This window comes from Micropterus salmoides, unplaced genomic scaffold, assembly GCF_014851395.1.
Source record: "Micropterus salmoides isolate LMB-PRFRI ecotype aquatic unplaced genomic scaffold, ASM1485139v1 Ms_hic_scaffold_2, whole genome shotgun sequence".
Lineage (NCBI taxonomy): Eukaryota > Metazoa > Chordata > Actinopteri > Centrarchiformes > Centrarchidae > Micropterus > Micropterus salmoides.
Window position 1 is genome coordinate 36,959,046 of NW_024041150.1, and position 20,397 is coordinate 36,979,442.

A 20,397-nucleotide genomic window follows, 5' to 3' on the forward strand; every position below is an offset into this window, starting at 1 on the left:
GTTGTGCTGCGTTGTCTGCACCTCGTGGGACTTTCGGATAATTTATCACCGTTGATGACCCACACAAAGAATATTTTATCGTGTTTAAATAGCCAGCTATACTTGAAATAAACCTGCGAGGAACCATGACGTGCATGCTCTTGTCGGCAGCACAGCATGCACGCAAACCTCTGCACAAGACCGGTGAACGGCAGGCGAGACAGAGAGAGAAAGCCTCAGTTTAGCTTCGGCTCTCAATCGCCGTGCACAAAAACACGCATGATTCGACTATCAGTCGACTATTGGCAGGACTTGGCAATTCTGATTCGACTGTGTAAATCCTTAGTCGGTGACAGCCCTACAAAAAACATGAACACTCACTCAGGGAAAGCAGCTTAGTATGTTATAAAATCATTAGTCAGTAGTAGTTAATCATTAACACTTCAGAATTTAAATTCTGAATTACTATATTCATGTTCTTCTGAAGTTTAATTTGGGAACCATCCTCGATAATTCAAAACAGGATTTTTTAATCATAGATGTACTTGTAGTTGTAGTTATCACTACAACTGGTAGTTCCACTAATTCCATTTCTACTCTTCACAACTGTATTTCAAATTTACAAAAACTTATGCTACTTCTTAAATTGTTAGTACTATTACCATTTTTATTATTATTATTACTGTTACAATCTACATATCCAGTAATCTCATACACTATTAGTTGGATTGTAAAAATAATAAGAAAATGAAAAAAGAAAATGTAATTTAAGATGTAGTGACTCACCTTCACCAGGGGACACACCCTGCTCCTCTTCATAATTTTTCATCCTCTATATCACAGTCTCTGCAGCAGAAACACACATGTTGATAGGGCTGAACAATTAATACAAATTTGCAATTGCCATGTAAACTGCAATTGCAAGGCACAATATTTGTTAAAGGTGATTTATGTGTCAAAATACCATTTTAAATTAAATATTGTCATGCTGCTGAGATGCCACAGCCTACATATTATGTTCTCGAGACTTCCGAAAAAATCTGTTTTTGGTAAAGATAGCCACAAAAATCATGCCATAATTAATTTAAATATGTTTTCAATGCAAATGAGAAGAATCAGTCAAAATAATTGCAATTAGATCTTTTTTCAAAATTGTTCAGCTCTATTGACTAATAGACTGATACATCAGCCCGTTCTCATTCCCAGAGCATCAAATACCAACGCTTTGTCACGTCTCTTGGTGTCTGGTACCAACGCACATGGCACCCTTTTTGCATCATATTTCAATGCTAAAAGTACTACTATAAATAACAGAAACGTCCGAATAAGGAGGTGATTGAAGTGGACGGATGGGTCAGAAACCAGACTTTCAGAAGGCCGGTGTTTGTTTCCCCACGTGAAACAAAAAGTCAACGTTTAGTCCTTTTAGTGTAGTTACGTAAGTTAACGAAGTTAAGTACGTTAAGTAAATAGCGTAATTGAACTTAATTTAAGTTATGTAGTTATTTTAAGCCAAACCATGATCTTTTCCTAAACTTTGGTGACTAAACCTAAACAAAGTGCAATGTTTTTCCAATGTTGCAGTTTTATTTTGAAAGTCTAACCAGACCTTGCATAGTTATTCTCGCTAATTTGACCGAGCCCTACAAGTACAAACCAGCGCTAAAGGGTCTTGACATAGCGTCTATATGTGGTGCCCTGATATGAGAACGGGTTGAAGGCATCCTCAGGTTGATATGTTCTTACGCAGCCTTGTAGAAATTCTTCTGGTTCACCATGTGGTCGTGGAAGATGTTTATGGCTTTAAACACGTCTATCTGGTCCTGGTATTCCTCTAACACCTTTCTGTATCTGTCATACACACACAGAGTAAAAAGGATAAATTAGGACAACATAAAACAACTACCTAACCTCTTGCTCAAACCCCATTGGCTCAAAGATCTGGGGCCTCATGGGGCCTCAGGTCAGGAGGGACTCATGGGCATGGGATGATCTTCTGTGAAGTTGCTGAAATCAAACAAACCAAAACTGGAAAACTGACACTCAAAGTAGAGTGACTGTTGTAAACAAACTTTTACTGAATATTGTAATACCAGGATGTGCTACAAAATACTATGGTTTGCTTTCTGGTGAGAGTTGGATGAGAAGACTGATAACACTATATGTAACTTCAACCGCTTATCCGGAGTTGAGATCGCGGGGGCAGCAGCTCTAGCAGGCGACCCCAAACCTCTGATTTTTCCCGCACCACAAGCTCTGACTGAGGGATCCCGAGGCGTTCCAAAGCCAATGTGGAGTCAACAAGTATGGAGATAATCTCTCCACAAAGTCCCGGGTCTTCCCCGAGACCTGCTAAGGTGGATGTGCCTGAAACCCCTCCCTAGGGGGGCGCCTAGGCGGTAGATCTACAAAACACATGTAGACTGAATGGGGATACTACCAGGCCCCCTCCTCCAGGATCCTTGCAAGAGTGAAAAGCTGATCTGTTGTTCCACGACCAGGACGGAATCCGAATTGTTCCTATCCAATCTGAGGTTCAACTATCGGCCGAGACCTCCTCCCAGCTTGGAGTAGACTTTAGTGTGATATCCCTGTAATTGGCACATATTCTCTCGTCCCACTTTTTAAACAGTGGAACTGCCACCACTCCTTAGGCACTTCTACGCAGTGTTGAAGAGGTATGTCATCCAAGACATCCCTTCCACATCCAAGGCTTTAAGCATTTCTGGTTGGACCTCAGTAATCCCTGGGTTTTTGCCACTGTGGAGTTGTTTGACTATAGTGACTTCCACCAGGGAAACTGATGATGATCCCACATCAGTCTCCATCTCTACCTTCACCATAGAAGACCAGTTAGTGGGATTCAGGAGCTCCCCAAAGTGTTCCTTCCATCGCCCAATTACCTCATCAGTAGAGGTTAACCGAATCCCACCCTTACTTTACACAGCTTGGATGGATCCCCCTTCCCCATGTTGTGACGGACAGTTTTCCAGAAGCTTGTTGCCAACCGAAAGTCGTTCTCCATGGCTTCTCTGAACTCCCCCCACACCCGTTGCTTTGCCTCTTTCACGGTGTGAAGCAAATGTGAGCATCTGCGTTGTGTTTTTTAAAGTCCTCCGTTTTGGCTTATGTGCACTAAAACGTTACCCCCGAGTTTTAAAACGAATACAGAGTTGGCAGTTTTTCCGAACTTCTCCATTTTAGGTCTTCGGATTTGCTGTTTTAATCTGGATGGAAGGTTTTGAAACAATTGTATGAGTGTGAGAGAATTGAAATAAATTGGTACGGAAGTCAGAATAGAGTTAATCAATTTAACGTTTTATTTTTATTTATTTATTTTTTAAATTAAACAATTAAGAGAAGTGCCCTATTTTTCACTTGAGCCCGTGCCCCTCAAAATGTCTGTGCACGTCCGTGTACCTGCGGATCCAGGCGACCTCCTTCAGACTCTCTACACTCCACTGCTGGTAGATGCTGCAGGCCTTATCCTCAGACCCAGACACCATCGGAGAACCAGGCTTGAGCTCAGCCAGGAAGTCCCGGAGGCAGGCCCGGGCCGACAGAGCCACCAGCCAATAGATCGGCTCCTCCAAAACCACAGAGTGGAAAGACTGCAGGGCGAAGGGGAGCCACTGTGGGGGAGGCGAAGTGAGGGGGCTCTGGAGGAGGAGACAATCAAAACTAAATTACATTTTCTTCACATTCTGCCAATTACATATATTTTGTATATAACTTTATATTTATATAGGTGTATGTTTATTGTTGTTGCACACCTAGTCGTCAAAACAAATTCCTTGTATGCGTAAAACTACTTAGTAGTTTTCTGATTCTGATTTATTCTGATCGAGGTTCTTATATGAGGCATTTTTATTCTGATCAGGCGCTGTTCTCCTTATAAGAGACCAAAAATGCTCTTTGTAAACACAGCCTGTCTGTCTCACCTGGTTTCTGCTTCTGTAGTGTTTGAGTGTGTCCAGCAGCAGTGAACTTGTGTTCTCATCTGCTTCCTGTAAACTATACATCAGGGTCTGCAGGAACAAAAACATGACGCTTACATCTCCACCCAGTCACACCAGTTCACCTCAGACTGTGAATTAAAATCACATTCACAGCAGTGCAAACATCAAGTCACTCAAATCATGTTTGACCATGGACCCCCATTTGAAAAGATTTTGTCCCCAGGATCGCTCATCTTATAGAATTTAGATTTTTAGATGAATTATTTCATAAATGTATGAAATCCATTAACAATTTAGTCATACGGTGTGCTATTTATGGATTAATTTTTTTCCTGGGGCTAAATCAACACATTGACATAATACCGGTGGTCCACAGGATAGTAACATGAGTCGCGTTAGCTGGAGAAGTAATGTGGAAAGATATACAACTATAGTATTTGGCACCAGAAAACATTAGCAACTGGTCGTCATTAACTAGGAAGCTAATATTATCCAACCTGAGCCAACTAAATCTCAATATCACAATATATTTTACATGTTTTGCAGTGATGTTAGTTCACCTCCCCAATAGGATAAAAGCCAACTCTGGGTCGGTTTATATATCCAAAACAAAGCGGCCCTTTTGATGTTGACTGAGTTTTCGCCTGAAGTCAATCTGATTCTCGCTAGGCCTGACGAGCTTCAGCACATGAAACTTTTTTGGTGTAAACGAGGGTTTACGAGAGTTTTTGCATGAAAATCTTGGAAACATACAGACGGCACTAACAGAGGCTGAAGCAGAGGAGGGAAACGAGAAAAAAATTACTGCTGGAGAGAGCTGAAAATCATGATGAGAGACTGATGAGACAGTGTACAAGAATCAAATCAAAAACCTCTGACCTCCAGTGTGCTGCTGACTCTGTGCAGATAGAGCGCCTCCTGCTGCATGAAGTTGTTGTAGCAACGCTGAGTCAGCTGACCGGACCGGAGCTCCTTGAGAAAGGAGGACAAGTGGAGAATCTCCTCCGCCAACAAGTAGCTGTTGCCCCACAAAACATCAAACAGACTCAGACCGTGCATGATTCCTGAGACAGAGGGGGAAAAAATCAAAATGTTATTGCTATGTGATGTTTAATAGTCCTGCGTTATATTAAGAAGTGTTTCCAGTGTTCAGTCTATCGTACAGTTAGTGACTGGCAAAAGCTGCCAGTGGGAAAGATCTGTAAAAAGGCAGCAAGTGGACTTTAAGATGTGATTTCTTTGTCAATCTTGTATTTCCAAAGTCAGACATGGCTCAACAGTAATTTCTTTGCCATAAGTACTGGGATGCAAAAACAACCAGTAAAACGTTACCTGGTTTCCTGTCGCTGGGGAGGACTTCAGAAGAGGAGCTGGAGATAAACAGAGGAAATATTCAAGGTGAGCAAATAATAGAAAAAATATTTCAAGGTTCAAACATTTCATACATTTGCAGTCTAAAGCTTTCACAGGAAGCAGATCTAGAGTGAGCAGGTGCCACTGCTCCAGATCTGTTCACCTTTTCATGTTCAGTTATTGGAGAGACTGTGAGGTTTCCACAGCATATAATAAAATATTCCAGCAGCAAAAAACAAACTTTTTGCTGCTGGAATTCTTTACCTGACATAAAATTTGAACAAACAAACAACAAACAGCTTAATACCACCTTTTAAGCACACAGAGATTAAGAGTTTGACAAGGCCGGGACCCCCACTGACTCTCATTCACCCCTCATAGTACAGTGTACTTGCCATGAACATTTGTACACACCCCTGCACAAACTATAGTTTAAATGATATTGTACACATTCTTTATTCTTTTTTTTTACAATGTTTTTAATATTTTATCAGTTTTATTTTTTTCATGATTCTTTACTTGCAGTACCTGCTTTATCTTCCCTTACACCTTCTACTTGCTATGCTTGTTGTTATGCACCAAAATACCAAAGCATATTCTTTGTCTGTTTAAACCTACTTGGAAGTAAAGAGGATTCTGACCCTGATACTAGCGATGTGTGATACTAATTCTTATGTAATGCAATACCAAGTAATACCCAGGCTGGTATTGCCGATACTGATACCAATAGTTTTTACATATTTTATTTCTAGTTTAATGTGAACTCCCCCTCCCGTTTCTGTATTTAAGGGAAATAAAGAGGAGGCTGTAGGCTTAACAATTCCAAATAATGGCTGCATAATGAATTAAAACTACTGTCATATATTTTAATTATAATAAAAATATCCTGCTCAGAACTGCCACTTCATAACACAACGTCATTATTACCTTCACAGATCACAATGAAATATAAAAACAACAACGACTAACAATTAACAACAGATATGTGCAATGTGCCAGGTTTGTGCATGATATGAAATGAAATAGTATTTACATGTGCAGAAACATGTGTTATTTGAAAGGGGGGAGTGTCAGTGGGGGACCCGGGTCTTGTTGATGAGGCCAGCTGCAGATGGGAAGAAGCTGTTTTTGTGGCGGGAGGTTTTAGTCCTGATGGACCGCAGCCTCCTGCCAGAGGAGAGAGTCTGAAACAGTTTGTGTCCGGGGTGGGAAGAGTCAGCTGCAATCTTTCCTGCTCACCTCAGAGTCCTGGAGGCGTACAGGTCCTTAAGAGAAGGAAGATTGTAGCCAATCACATTCTCTGCAGAGCGAATGATACGCCACAGCCTGCCCTTGTCCCTGGCAGTGGCAGCAGTGTTCCAGATGGTGATAGAGGAGCTGAGGATGGACTCAATGATGGCAGTGTAGAAGTGCACCATCATTGTCTTGATGGAAGGAGTCCACAGTGGTGACTGGGGAGTCACTCAGCATGATGGGGGAGGGTAGGGCTGTGCTCTTTCTGAAGTTCACGACCATCTCCACTATCTTATGAGCGTTGAGCTCCAGACTGTTCTGGCTGCACCAGGTCACCAGATGGTTGATCTCCCACCTGTAGGCGGACTCATCCCCACCAGAGATGAGCCCAACAAGGGTGGTGTCATCCGCAAACTTCAGGAGCTTGACGGACTGGAGGTGCAGCTGTTGGTGTACAGGGAGAAGAGAAGCGGGGAAAAGAACGCAGCCTTTGAGGGGAACCGGTGCTGATGGTCCTGGAATCAGAGACATGTTTCCCATGTGCTGTTTCCAGTCCATCAGGAAGTCTGCAATCCACCTGCAGGTGGAGTCAGGCAGGGCCGGGATGATGGTGTTGAAAGCAGAGCTGAAATTCATAAACAGGATCCTGGCGTAGGTTCCTGGGGAGTCCAGGTCCTGGAGGATGAAGTGAAGGGCCATGTTCACTGCATCGTCTACAGACCTGTTGGCTCTGTAGGTGAACTGCAGGGGGTCCAGGAGTCGGTCTGTGATGGATTTAAGGTGGAACAACACAAGGCACTCAAGAGACTTCATTACCACAGATGTCAGGGTGACGGGTCTGTAGTCATTTAGTCCTGTGGTCCTTGGTTTCTTGGGGACATGGATGATAGTGGAGGCTTTGAAGCAGGCTGTCACATGGCATGACTCCAGTGAGGTGTTAAAGATGTCTGTGAACACCGGAGACAACTGATTAGCACAGTGATTCAGGGTGGATGGGGAGACAGAGTCCAACCTAGCTGCTTTGCGGGGTTTATGCCTCCTGAATAGCCTGTTGACTTCCCCCTCTGAGATGGAGAGAGGGGGGAGGGGGTGGGGGACTTTGGGTTTGTAGTTTGTGATCAGTCTGAACCCCCTCCAGACAGAAGTGGCATCGTTTGCAGAGAACTGGTCCTTTAGCCTTTAGCCTTTAGCCGTAGCGAAAGCAAGGCTTTGACAGGCGGAAGGAGAAATAGTTCCTATCAACTGAGTATAGGTAGACCATCCTGGTGACAATAAGATGCTTGTGATAAAACATACACTCACTCCAAATTACTGAGTTTAGATATCAATCCTTTTATTTAGTATCGAGAGCAGAAAATGTTAGTATCAAAAATATTGATACTTTAGAATTGATCCGCACATCCATATCTGATACTCAACAGATTTGTGTAACTTAAAGTAATTAACCTGAACACTCCCTCCAACATTGTTTTCAGACTTTAGCCTACCTGGTTGTGGTGGAGCAGATGTAGAACCTTAGCTCTCCACAGGGGGCGCTGTGCAGCTTTCCACCTGAACACAAAACACACACAAGGATTTAGTTTTTAAAGAGGAATAATGAAGTATTGTACAATTCAAAGAACAAATTACAATACATTATTTATTTATTTTGAAATAAAAATCAATTTATTAACTATTCTAATCCATTTATTCATTATTTTTTCTTTTACTTCTTGGTTCCATTTCCATGCAAGCCCCGCCTTCACTGGTATTTCCCTTCCCCTGATTGGTCCAACCATTCATCCTGAAGGGGGAGTTGTCACTCCAAAACCAAGAGCCATTCTTCAGACAGAAAAACAAAGACACAATGGAGAAAATTATCAGCATATTAATCCATTTGAAGTCAGATACAAAATAGCTCGAAATGAGCTCCACCTCAGCAACTACAGCGGTAAACTCCTGCTTTACATTAAGGCATGAGGAATAATAATCTGATGATGGGACAGTACCAAGGGACAGTTTACTGCATTGAGTACTTTTACTTTTAATACTTTATACTTACATACTCAAGTAACATTTTTAATGCAGGACTTTTACTTGTAACAGAGTATTTTTACAGTGTGGTATTAACAATAATAACAATAATAATAATAATCTTAATTTGTAGAGCACTTTTCAAAAACAAGTTATAAAGTACTTTGACAAGTGTAAAAACAATAAAACATATATAACCAAATACATATACATACAACATACACATTTAAAATAAATATAAATATACAATAGAACAAAATAAAATAGGATAAAATAAAGTCAAATAAAATCGGGAAAGGCTCTCCTATAAAAATATGTTTTAAGAAGGGACTTAAAAGAGTTCACTGACTCAGCCGACCGGATTCCCTCAGTCATGTCCAGACGTACCAAAAAGCCTCTTGGAGCAATGCCCTAAACCCAACAGAAAGTCAGCCATTTTGAATTTTATGGTCACTTTTGGATGATTTACACACTCCGTACTTTAACCAACTCCTCCTAGGGATTTAGTCTGACCGACTTCAGATTTGTGCTGTACGTTCTAAAGCCATATTAAGAGAGATCGACTTGGGCAAACTCTGTGGCATAGTTTTGTTAGACCTCCAGAAAGCATTTGACACCGTGGACCATCAGATTCTGCTAATAAAACTAAAAGCTCTAGGTTTTAACAGTATGGCATGTGAATGGATTCGATCATACTTGACTGTCTGAGGCTAGAGAAATAAAATGTGGTGTGCCGCAGGGCAGTGTCCTGGGTCCATTGCTCTTTCTTTTGTAAATAAATGACATGAAATCTGTTTGCAGTTGTAATCTTTTTCTCTACGTGGACGATTCAGCCAAGGTTTTCTCCCATAAGGATAAGTTATGGAGAACCATTTAAGTGATGAGTTAAAAAACATAAGCGAATGGCTGATGGAGAATAAATTGTCTTTGCGTTTAGGGAAAAATGAATCTATTTTATCTGGTTCAAAATAAGGTCGAGTAGGACACCAGAGCTCAGAATTTCTGTGGGTGGTACCCAGACTGAAGTTAAAACTTGTGTTCAATATTTAGGCTGTGATTTAGATAGTTCTTTGAGTGGAGAAAGTATGGGTCAATGTGTTATCACAAAAGTTAACCAAAGAATAAAATTTTTACCACGTATGGCTCATTTTCTAAATAAAGAAACTTTAATGTTAACTCAGCCACACATCGATTATGCCTGTAATACATGGTACAGCAGGACCCACAAGACGATAAAAGTTCAACTTCAAATGGCACAGAATAAATTCAGGTTGACTTTAAACCTCAATAATAGAACTTCTGAACTTCAGAATCTAAAATGGCTGACAGTTGAAAACAGTGTGAGGCTGTTGAAACTGAGATCAACATGAAAGATTTTGTATAGAAATGAGCCAAGTTATTTTAAAGATTATTTTAAGCTTATTAGGAACTCTCACAGCTACTCAACTAAAGGCAGTGCCACAGTCATAGTACCTTGTAGATTTAAGAGCTGTTCTGCGCAAAACACCTTTTTGTACACAGCAGCATTGGAATGGAACAAACTCCCAGTTGAGATTAAGTTAAGCCAGTCAGATCGCTGTTTTAATCGAGCATGTGGTGAATGGTTGTTTAACGCTAATTAGTCTGAGTTTTTATGTAGTCTTAAGGAATATTTATTATTGTAGTGGATATTTTTGAGTTTATTTTATTTTATTTTATTTGTATTGGGATGTGTTCGTTTTTTGTTGTTGTTTTGTTTGTTTGTTTTGTTTTTTTGGTCGTATTTTGTAAAGGTTGATTGTACAGGGTTCCTTTACACATCCGTAACTTGCCTTGCCATCTTTATCAGACTACAACGAGGACCACAATTCTGATACAGAAGACAGTGAACTGAGACAGTTCTGATAAATGTATAATATCACTGTGATAGCATCTTGTTATGCATTTATTTTTGTTACTGTCTACTAAATCAAATCAAAAATCATTACGAGCAAAGTGAAAAAGTGACTGAGGGTGAGGGAGAGAGAGCAGGAGGAGAGTGGAGGTGAAGCGGTAATCATGGAGTAGTTTAACAGGGACCTGTCAGGAGGGATCATGGAGGTAGGGTCATAGGTGTCATTTACACTCAGGACTCTGGGGACATGTCCCCATCATTTTTTGAGATGGCAGATGTTGTCCGCATCATTTTTTAATATAAGAAAGGTTTGTTTGCACATTAAGAAAACCTGCAATGCATTGTAAATATTGAAGAAACATTTGCGTTGTCCAAAAAAAAGTGACTTAGGTTAAAAACTGATTACTGCATTATATTCTATTATATTTTTATGTTCTGAATTGTCATCTGCCACCTGAATTTCATGTTTCAGGTAATTAAGTGTTTAATGCTCAAACTTTTTTGGGGGGGGGGAAACCACCACAACTCCCAATCGTATATTTCATCAATTAATATCTTTATCTAAATAGTATTAAAATATGTTCTAGTCTTGTTCTCATGACCCCAATCTTGTGCAATGTCACGTCTCATGGGCTAAGTGTTTTGTCACAGCCCTAATATGAGCCCTTACATGTCCCCACCACTTTTTAACACAAAGTGAGGCCCTTGGGTAGTGCCATGTCGTAGTGACAGTGATGATGATTACTTCAATTAAGGTCATTGATAAAAATATAATCATAACTGTTATGTCAGAAAATTGTGTCCTCTTACATTTAATCTTTTATGTATGTTCTTTTAATATTATTATTATTATTACCATTGTTATTACTATTATTGTTATGTCTTATAGATATGTATTGTGGTTTCATCCTTAACCTTTCCCTCTTCTATGAACCCGAGTACAGACTAGCTAGAGAGAGTAGACAATGGCAAGCGTCAGAATAAAGCGAGGACTGAGTCTGAATCCACTCCAAGATTTCCTTCACCAGTTATGAAATTGATGACTAAAAGTATTAAACATTAATGGAGACAGTGGGTTGAAACAGGTTTCCTCCAAAATGGAAGCTTTTGTCTAAAACTATTGGAGCAGCTCAAGACGGGTTTGGAGAGAAATTAGAGCAGAAATGCAATAGAGCATGCAGCCTTGTAAAAAAAAAGATGGGTAGGCTATTTGAAAACGAGAATCGAGGCCAAGAAAACCTCAGAACTGAAAATTAGAATAGATTCATCAAGGATCTGATTAGCCTATTGATGACTCATGAAAGAAATCACAAGAACAAATCAACCGATTTTATCTTCTTTAACCGAGGTACACAAGTCACGGAATCCATTCCCGCTGATCCTGTCCTGGACTCCGCTCCTCCTCCTCCAGTATGCTCCAGTCTGTGATCAAGTCCAGTAAGGCCCCATCCACACTACTCAGTTTTAGTTTACGGAGAATTAAAACAAATACGATCTCTGTCCACAGCAGCGTTTTAGCGGTGTATCAGAGTTGATCTCCGTCTACATTAAAACGACTGAAAACGCACATCTAATGGCCGTTCAGGTACACTGGGCATGTGCGTGCCAGTGTAAAAATGAAGCAGATGGTCCATTCCGTAGTTAAAGAAGATTTGGCGAAAGAATAAAGTAATGCAGACGAAGAATCAGACCAGATTTTTTTTTTTTTGCATGGACCAAAAACCAGCTGGGACTGTAACTGAATGTAACATGGGACAGTGGCGGCTACAACAGGGAATCGTTGCAAAGAAAACGGCGACATGCACAGTAGCCTACAAGTGTAGGCAGATAGGGCTAAGTGTTATTTACATGTTACAGAATATTTTAATGAAAATACCAACTCAAGAACTCTGTCAGTAGCATCGTGTTTCTGCTTTGTTTGACTTATAAGACCCAATCAGAGAGCCAAGCGTGAGCGTCATCGTTTCTAAAGTCCTCCATTTTTGCCCGTCTTCACTAAAACGATTTTCGAAACACAAAACGGAGTCGACATTTAGGACATTGTTGAAGCCGCGGCTCATGTGACCAGCCTAACTGAAACCTTTGACAGCTCCACAGACACAGGTGGAGCAGTTTGGATAAGGTTGTCAAAGAGTATGGCCCACAATGACGGAGATGAACACAGTGATGAGAAAATCAGATCAAGCTGGACTTCCACAAGATCAGCATTACAATAAGATAAAATGTTCCTCTGCAGTCCATTACAAGAAGCATGCTGAGATGACCAGTGTTTGCTAAAGCGGTTAGCTCACAATGGCCACCCACAAGGCTAGTCTGTCTCAATTGCAATTCGATAAAACTGGGACATGTGATCACAGTGAGAGTACATCTCTCCCTCTCACTGCATATAAGCCTTTTCCATCTATTCCAAAACCTATCACTATAAAGAGGTGATAACGATTTTGTAGACAAAGGATCCTAGTTATTAACAAGGTTGAGATGAATATCTCTCACATGATTCATGGTGAAAACCAGTGCACTTGACCAAATTGAAGCTGACAAAACTGAGATAACAGAGCCTCACTGACTGAAAAGGCTCTCCACAGTCAGCCATACTCAGGGACTATCAAGACCTCTAGGAGACATTATGGATACCACACCATTAGTCAGTTATGAATATGTGATACATGATATTTGACAGCCAAGGTTCTCATCCAGGATTAGCACAAATACAAATATGTTTGATCCCCTGCTTGTTCATAACTTAACAATGTCTATGTTCTGTATTTGGATGTTCAAATACAGCCAGAGGGAGGATTGTTATGGCAGAAAATTGTGTCCTCTTACATTTAATCTTTTATGTATGTTTTTATCCTTAACCTTTCCTCTCCTATACTCCTTATGTTAGTCTGTCCACATTTTTTTTCCACTCTTGTTGTTCCTCTCCTCTCGAGAGAGGATCCCTGTTTCCCAAAACATAGAAACCTACACTGTGTAAATGATGATGCATCCCTTTGCTCGGGGCCAGACGCCTGAAGCTGCCCTAGACAGCAGGTCTCTGCACCAGCTGTATATGTGTTTTAGTACTTCTCAAAGACAACAGTTGGTTGTTACTCACCAGCAAGATACAATTTACACAACAATAACACTATCATAACAAGAGACTGTCACCTACTGCTGGTATTCACTCACTGTCATACAGTGCTGTATAAACAATTTGACATTGTTTTTGTAGCTAGCATAGTTTCTTAATGCAGTCTTAACTTTGGCAAACTATCCTAATGGCTGAGGTGAGGTTATTTGTGTTGGTAAACCATTTTAAAATGTTGATGACTCATTCTGCAACTGTATTAATGTAGCATCCAATGCAAAGATTGCTGCTGAAGGACAGTGTTTCTGGGACTGGGCCCTGTGAATAGTGTACAAAAGTAAGTTTTCACTGATTTTGGTGAAATTGGATCATATTTGATGGAGAAAAATTATGGAACATGGAGAATTTTTGTTCTATTCTTCTCTCTGATGTCCCCTGGCTGCTCTGCCTCAACTCTGTGATTCACAGAGTGTCCTGATGGACAGATAGCTTTACTTATTGCTGAAGTTAGTTAACTGCTAACAAGCTGCAGTTTTTAGCTCAGTTAGCTGTGCAACCACTGGTCAGATGAGCTCACTCTGCCCTTACTGGGAGCTTGTGTTTACACCTTTACTCAAGCACTGGAGGTTTTCAGGCCAGGGTTGGGGGGCCAGCAGTGATTGTGAACCGGAACGGCACCGGGTGAGTGGGCAATTCACCCAGCCTCCCAGTGAACATGACCAAAAACAGCCTTAAAGACCAAGAGGGAATCCAGTACTGAGATGACTTACACAGAGCTTCTTGATGTATATAGTTAGTTTTACTTTTTGCTAAACCGCTAACTATAGCCTATCAGCCTGGATCTGTGGCTGGTTAGCTCAGTCGGTTACCCGTGCTGCTAGCGGTTCTATTATCTTACTCAACCCCGGGGTGCCAAGAGCCAAACCCGGCAAGGAAACCACTTCAGTAACATTACTGTATTCCCAGTGGTCAAACTGGACTTTGACGGTCTGGGAGGCTTTGCTCGGTCCCTGTCCAGCTGCTGTGTTCACTCACTGAGAGCTGCATGGACGTACACAGACATTTTGGGGGGCAGGGCAGTGAAAAAAACTTCTTAATATAAATGACTGCACAAAGGAGAGGGACATTAAAATTAAGTGTTTAAATACTTGTTTCACAGACAAGATAACCTTTAGCTTTACACAGCCAAGCAACAGAATACTGAATTGCCTGAACACATGAACGTATTGGTCAACCACAGGCACACGTGTGACAAGGACATACGCCAGGAATCCACTGACTCCGGCTACGGCACGTTACGGCTGTTCTGTGTCTGACTTCCTGTCTGGTTCGATCTGCTCTGTGCTTCTTGACGCAGCTAGTGGCAAAAATAGGCCTGCTACCTATTCTCTGCGGAGCGGAGAGCCGCTTCTGGGACATTTCTGGGACGCGCTGCGGCCGCATCTGGTGGACTCACAAGCACTGACTATAATCGCCACGATTAGCTACGGCGCAGCCATAACGCGGAGTCAGTGGATTTTAGGCTTTAGTTTCACATTTGAAGGAGGATTGTCTGTAGCATACTGTTTAAGGCAGGACACTTTTTTTCATGTATCAATTTTGAGATGTTGGTTTTGCTTCCATGTCTTCTTTTACTGTAATGGAAAAAACTTCCAAACTTCACATTTAGATGTTGTTACTACCCCCGTCTGTTTGCATCTGTAGATTTCTTCTAAATGAACCAAAACAGGCTAATCTGCATATTTAAACAACATTTCAGGGAAAAGACTCAGCAAGAGTCACTAGCTGTAATCGTTCTGTGGCAATGTGCCTGCACCTGCAGTGCTGTCAAATGTATACAAATAATCAACGCCTACTTGGATATCAATGTGGCAGTTGTGATGACATTATTATTTTAGACAGTGCAGACGGTGCAGCTGCACTGGGGCCCGCGCTGTACTGATGGCCCTCCTGCCAAGTTACAGGCTGGTCTTTGTCAGTTACATGGTAAAAATGCATTGAGTCTCATCAATCAATAGTAAACACACATTTCACCTCAACTTGTATTTTCAATGTCGATCAAGGGCTATATATACACTTATATGTGCATTTCCCCCTTTGCTGTGGTGTCTGACACCACAGACTTTTGTGTGGAGGTGAGTGGTGATCATAGACTGTAGGTGATGACGAACGAAAGACTAACAAACTACAACACACTGATTTGACGCGTTTCACCTATTGCTTCTTCAGGCTCATTTCACTGTGTGAACACTGCCTGTGTTAATGAATGTAGAAAAAGGTATTCACCAATACACAAGTTCTGGTATCTTTGAAGGTTCTCAGTCATCCAGGTCACAGTTATCCAACAAAGGCTGAGGTCAAGGGCAACTGGACTGGGTTTGTTAGTGAGTTGAATGATTCCTTTTTAACTTACCTATCAATAAAAATAAAATATTATTTTGCAAGTGCATTATCTCAGATTTTTTTTTGTCCACAGGGTTGGAAGCAATTTGGTAGATATTCTATTATAATACACAATGTTCTAGCTATTTTAGGATGCTGATGAAGACAGCGTGTCACAGGACCTTGCTGTACAAAGGAGGAAAATCTACATCATCAAGACTACTGTGTCAGAGGGTCTTGAAGACATTGGTATCGTGGTAGAGGGCGTGAAAATTCTGACTGCACTGGGTAACTTTCAAAGGGCTCCAAGGTTGTTGGTTTGGCGTGAATCTTGCCTATCCCAAGAAACTCAGGTACACGCTTGAATTCTTCCAGAAACTCCTCCTCAAGCTGGATTGTTTGTTCCCAAAAGTGAACAGCCTCAAAAATAATCTACTAGCTTAAGAAACGGGACCCTCACAGAATGAAATAATAAGTCACTGTCCAAACCGGCACATGATGACCCACTCACTGTGGAGGAGCTACAAACTGTGACTGAAGGAGACATTCTCCGAGTAATATTTGATGACCGAGTTGAGGTGTTGCTTATTCCATCAGGAATCCCACCCACTGTGGAGGAGCTGCAAATTGTTGTGAAGGAAGCCTTTGGAATTTCTGATGTGTTCAGTTTTCAGTATTTGGACTTGAAATCTAAAGATTACTTTATTCTTCATAAAAGTGACCAAATTAAACATAAGGACACCATAAAGACTGTTGCTCTGACTTAACCTGCTTTCACTTGATGAAAGTTTGGGCAGTGGTTTTGAACAACAGTTAACTGACTGAAAAATGATTGAGTTTCAAATGGTTGTTTATCAAAATCCAACTAGCCGTACTCATTTGATGGGTATGGCATTGTGTTTCTGACTTATACAGTATATATATTGGCACAGACAGCTGTTGGTACAGTTTGTGATTCCACTGTGTACACTAGGGATGCAAATTTGACATAAGTGATTTTTCAAGTGAGTCCCATTTTAGCAAGCAGTGAAGAAGAAAGGCAAAGTACTTGACCTAATCCCAGACTCCATTTAATTTTCAATCTCAAAGTTTTAGCCGTTTGATAAACCGAATGGCTCAGACGATTTTAATTGGCACGTCCATCCATCGTCAACCGCTTATCCTGTATACAGAGTTGCGGGGGGCTGGAGCCAATCCCAGCTTACATCGGGCGAAAGGTGGAGTACACCCTGGACAGGTTGCCAGTCCATTGCAGGGCCACACATAGACAGACAACCACTCAAGCTGATGATACATAGAGCAACTTTTAGAGTAATCGTACAGGTCAACGTTGTCGTCAATGGTAATGAGTAAAGATTACTACCATAATCCCCTTCCCCCACCACTCCGCCACCCGCCCCACACCGCCGCTATCTGTCCAAAACATAGTCGGACTTTCCACTAGCAACATTGTCCCGTGTATCATCAGCTTCACACTCACATCCACACCTAAGGACAATTTTAGAGACACCTGCATATCTTTGGATGGTGGTAGGAAGCCAGAGCACCCAGGGAGAACCCACGCAGACAAGGGGGAGAACATGCAAACGCCACACAGAAAGGCCGGGGAAACCGGGGTTTGAACCCACAACCTTCTTGCTATGAGGTGACAGTGCTAACCACTGCACCACCCTAATTGGAACATGTAATAAATAAAATATTTAACTGAAAATTTAAAAAAAAAAATTACAGTCTGAAAACCTTGTCGTACTTTAAATGCAACAGGACTAGGCAAAGGTTATTGGTCATTGTGCAGTTTTGGTTAATTTGTACTGGGTTTTTTCATCATTTAAAGTGAACATGACATACCTGGTAGTCATATATAGCTAAATTTGTCGGGTAATAAATCATTGTGGACAATTTAAGACACTGATGTAGTACATATTAAACACCATTAAATGATTAAACCTTTATTAAGTGAATCAAAAATGCCAGTTTATTGTATCCCTATTAGACATATACATGGTTTCTGTCTTTCATTTCTTATAGCCTCTCTCATAGTTGGTCACATTTTTTACAGTGCACCGCCACACAAGCCAAGAAAAACACACCTGGGAGAGGAGCTGGGAGGAGCTGCTGCCTGTCTGTGTGTCTGATGTGCCAACGTGCATGACGCTGCAGCGCAGATATGGGGAGAGAGGGCATCGGAACTGACAAAGTCTCATCTCCCGACCTGATATTTAGATTTTTATTCAATAAATATATTTGTTGGACACGGAAGCTGTGCGCAAACAGGAATAGGCCAATGTATATTAATTTATAGTAGTATTTAAAAGAGCACCCCAGACACTAGAGGAAGAAAAAGGGCAGGTGCTGAATCCCTTTTTTATGTCTATGTGTGCACGTGCCTGGAGAGCTGGGACTAGTCTGCACAGAGTCTGCAAGACAGGGTGGATGGGGGTGACGTTATCACACATTCGGCGCACCTATAAATGCCAATCAATGTCTTTGACGCGTCCCTCCCCAACTTTGTGTTTTTACAGAAACACACATATACCATGTACTATTTATAAAAAAAACACACAAGGTTTAATGGAAACTTTCTGCTTAAAGTAATCCCTATGAGTAATCCCCGATTTTTCAAAATGTTCCTGTAATCTGATTACGTAATTTTTTTTCTGTACTGTAACTGAATACCGTAAAGCTTGATTTATACTCCTGCGTAGCTACGCCGTAGGCTACGCACGTAGCCAGGCATTTATACTTGTGCTTCGTTGTGTCCGTCAATCTGCAATTACACCCCCAAACGCTAGTCGGCAGTAGCGCTACAGCGTCCACTGTCTTGACTTTTGCAGGCCAAGCAGGCTAACTTCCGGTTTAGCCCTCCGCTAACATGAATGGGGGTAAAATTGTAAATGTGCGGCTGGTGTAGCCTTTTCAAATGTTACCGACCGAATGGATCACATTCTGATAATGAAACGAGTCATTTCGCTCGTGTTGTGACTGTCAGATATATTGATCCACCGTGTTACAGCCGCCGTTTTGGCAGTTACTTCAAAGCACGGACCACTTCCTGTCGGCTCTGAGGTATTGTGAGGCTACCCAGCCGACCAATCACAGAGCTTATGGTGTGTCGACTCGACGTGTAGTTACATTTTTGAGGAGGTGCATGTCAGGCTAGGTGACGGCGTAGGGTAGGGGGCTACGCCGCCGATTTGACGCAGTAGTATAAATTGCACTTTAGCCTACTTTTTTTGTATCCTAATTAAGCATACGTAACACTGTTACATTTAATCCATTACTCCCCAACTCTGTACACCCACGGCACATAGTACTCAGCTGGTTTGGGGGAATACACGTTATATGGAAGCTTGGTGAGGGGTGTCTAACTAATTTTGGTCGGCCACCATGGCCAAAAATGGCCGATTTTTTGTCCTAGTCCAGCCCTGCTCTTACTGAAGGATCTGAATCTTCTCCTCCACTGGAGAGGTGTTTTTAAATAAAGTCCTGATATAAGAACAAGAGCACAGCACGCTGACACAGACACCATACCTGCTGTTCCTGGTATCCACCCAGCCACACAGGTGTGTGTGTGTGTTTGCTAGCAGACGAACAAACTGCCTCTCCTCTGGTGTGTGAAGCGACGCCAGTTTACCAGCTGCCTGAAAGCACAATAACTAACACACACACACACACACACACACACACACACATTAAACCACACTGAAGCCATGTAATACTGAATCTTCTATTTTATAAATTTAAATGTATTGTATCTTCAGTTTACATCGGCATCGCTCCAGGAGCTCCACACAGGGTAGAAAGCGAAGCATCTCTGACCAAACAGGAGCCACCGAGGTGGGCATGAAAAGACCTGCTCCGTCCCTGCTGACACGTTATTTAATTATTAAGTTTGAAAAAGCCATTTGAATTACATATTTATTCAGTACAAACCCACTGTGGAAACGAGAAATGTTATTATTATTTTTATGTGACTGACAGGAATCTCCATCTTACTGTTTTTCTTACCTGAAGTTGACAGTGAAGCAGACGTCTCAGTCAGGAGGACAGTCAAGACGAGAGGAACTAACACACACACCATCATTTACCTGTAACATATACATATATTTACACTATAGCAGAGACACATTTTAATATTTACTTTATTTAAAGGAAGTTGACATATATGAGGAGATAAGTCAGACACACCTGTGAGTTGGAGGAAGAAGAAACAAAAGCAGCACAGAGGAAAAGTGACAGAGGAGTGCGAGTGGCTAAAGGAGGACTGAAAGTCTTAATCCGGTTTGGGCATCTAGCCTCAAGAGAGAAAAGTATAGTGAAGTAGCTACAATTATAAAAAGTGGCATTAAGAGTGTGCATTACCTCACATTTAACCCTCAACCAAATGAAACCTGTTTTTGCACTGCCCCTATACCCTGCTGATTGCCTGAACAGAACTGAATTAATATATGTACCAATAAAATTTCACCATTTGAACAAGCCATTCTGAACTAATTCAGTGTGTTGTGACAAAGTTTTCATTCAGCAGAAAAAGC

The 20,397-nt window shown here is 41.4% G+C and overlaps 1 protein-coding gene and 1 long non-coding RNA gene across 2 annotated transcripts; both read right to left on the reverse strand.

The window, feature by feature from the left end:
- Positions 1-764: 764 nt before the first annotated feature.
- On the reverse strand, positions 765-5,462 carry LOC119911947. Its single transcript, XM_038730920.1, has 7 exons — positions 5,455-5,462; positions 5,271-5,308; positions 4,818-5,002; positions 3,921-4,007; positions 3,400-3,638; positions 1,726-1,830; positions 765-825 (listed from the first exon to the last, which is right to left on the reverse strand). Exons 1-7 carry the CDS (start codon positions 5,460-5,462, stop codon positions 795-797), a joined length of 693 nt encoding a protein of 230 aa, XP_038586848.1. The 3' UTR covers positions 765-794.
- Positions 5,463-19,399: 13,937 nt separating this feature from the next.
- On the reverse strand, positions 19,400-19,953 carry LOC119913261. Its single transcript, XR_005446421.1, has 3 exons — positions 19,871-19,953; positions 19,629-19,726; positions 19,400-19,518 (listed from the first exon to the last, which is right to left on the reverse strand). It is a non-coding gene; the product is annotated as an uncharacterized LOC119913261 (long non-coding RNA).
- Between the last annotated feature and the right edge of the window lie 444 nt (positions 19,954-20,397).

Coding starts and splice junctions, on each gene's coding strand:
- LOC119911947 (XM_038730920.1), bottom strand. Junction 4,008..4,817: donor GAGTCAGCAGCACACTGGAG/GTCAGAGGTTTT, acceptor TTGTTCCTGCAG/ACCCTGATGTATAGTTTACA. Junction 3,639..3,920: donor ACTACAGAAGCAGAAACCAG/GTGAGACAGACA, acceptor CTCCTCCTCCAG/AGCCCCCTCACTTCGCCTCC.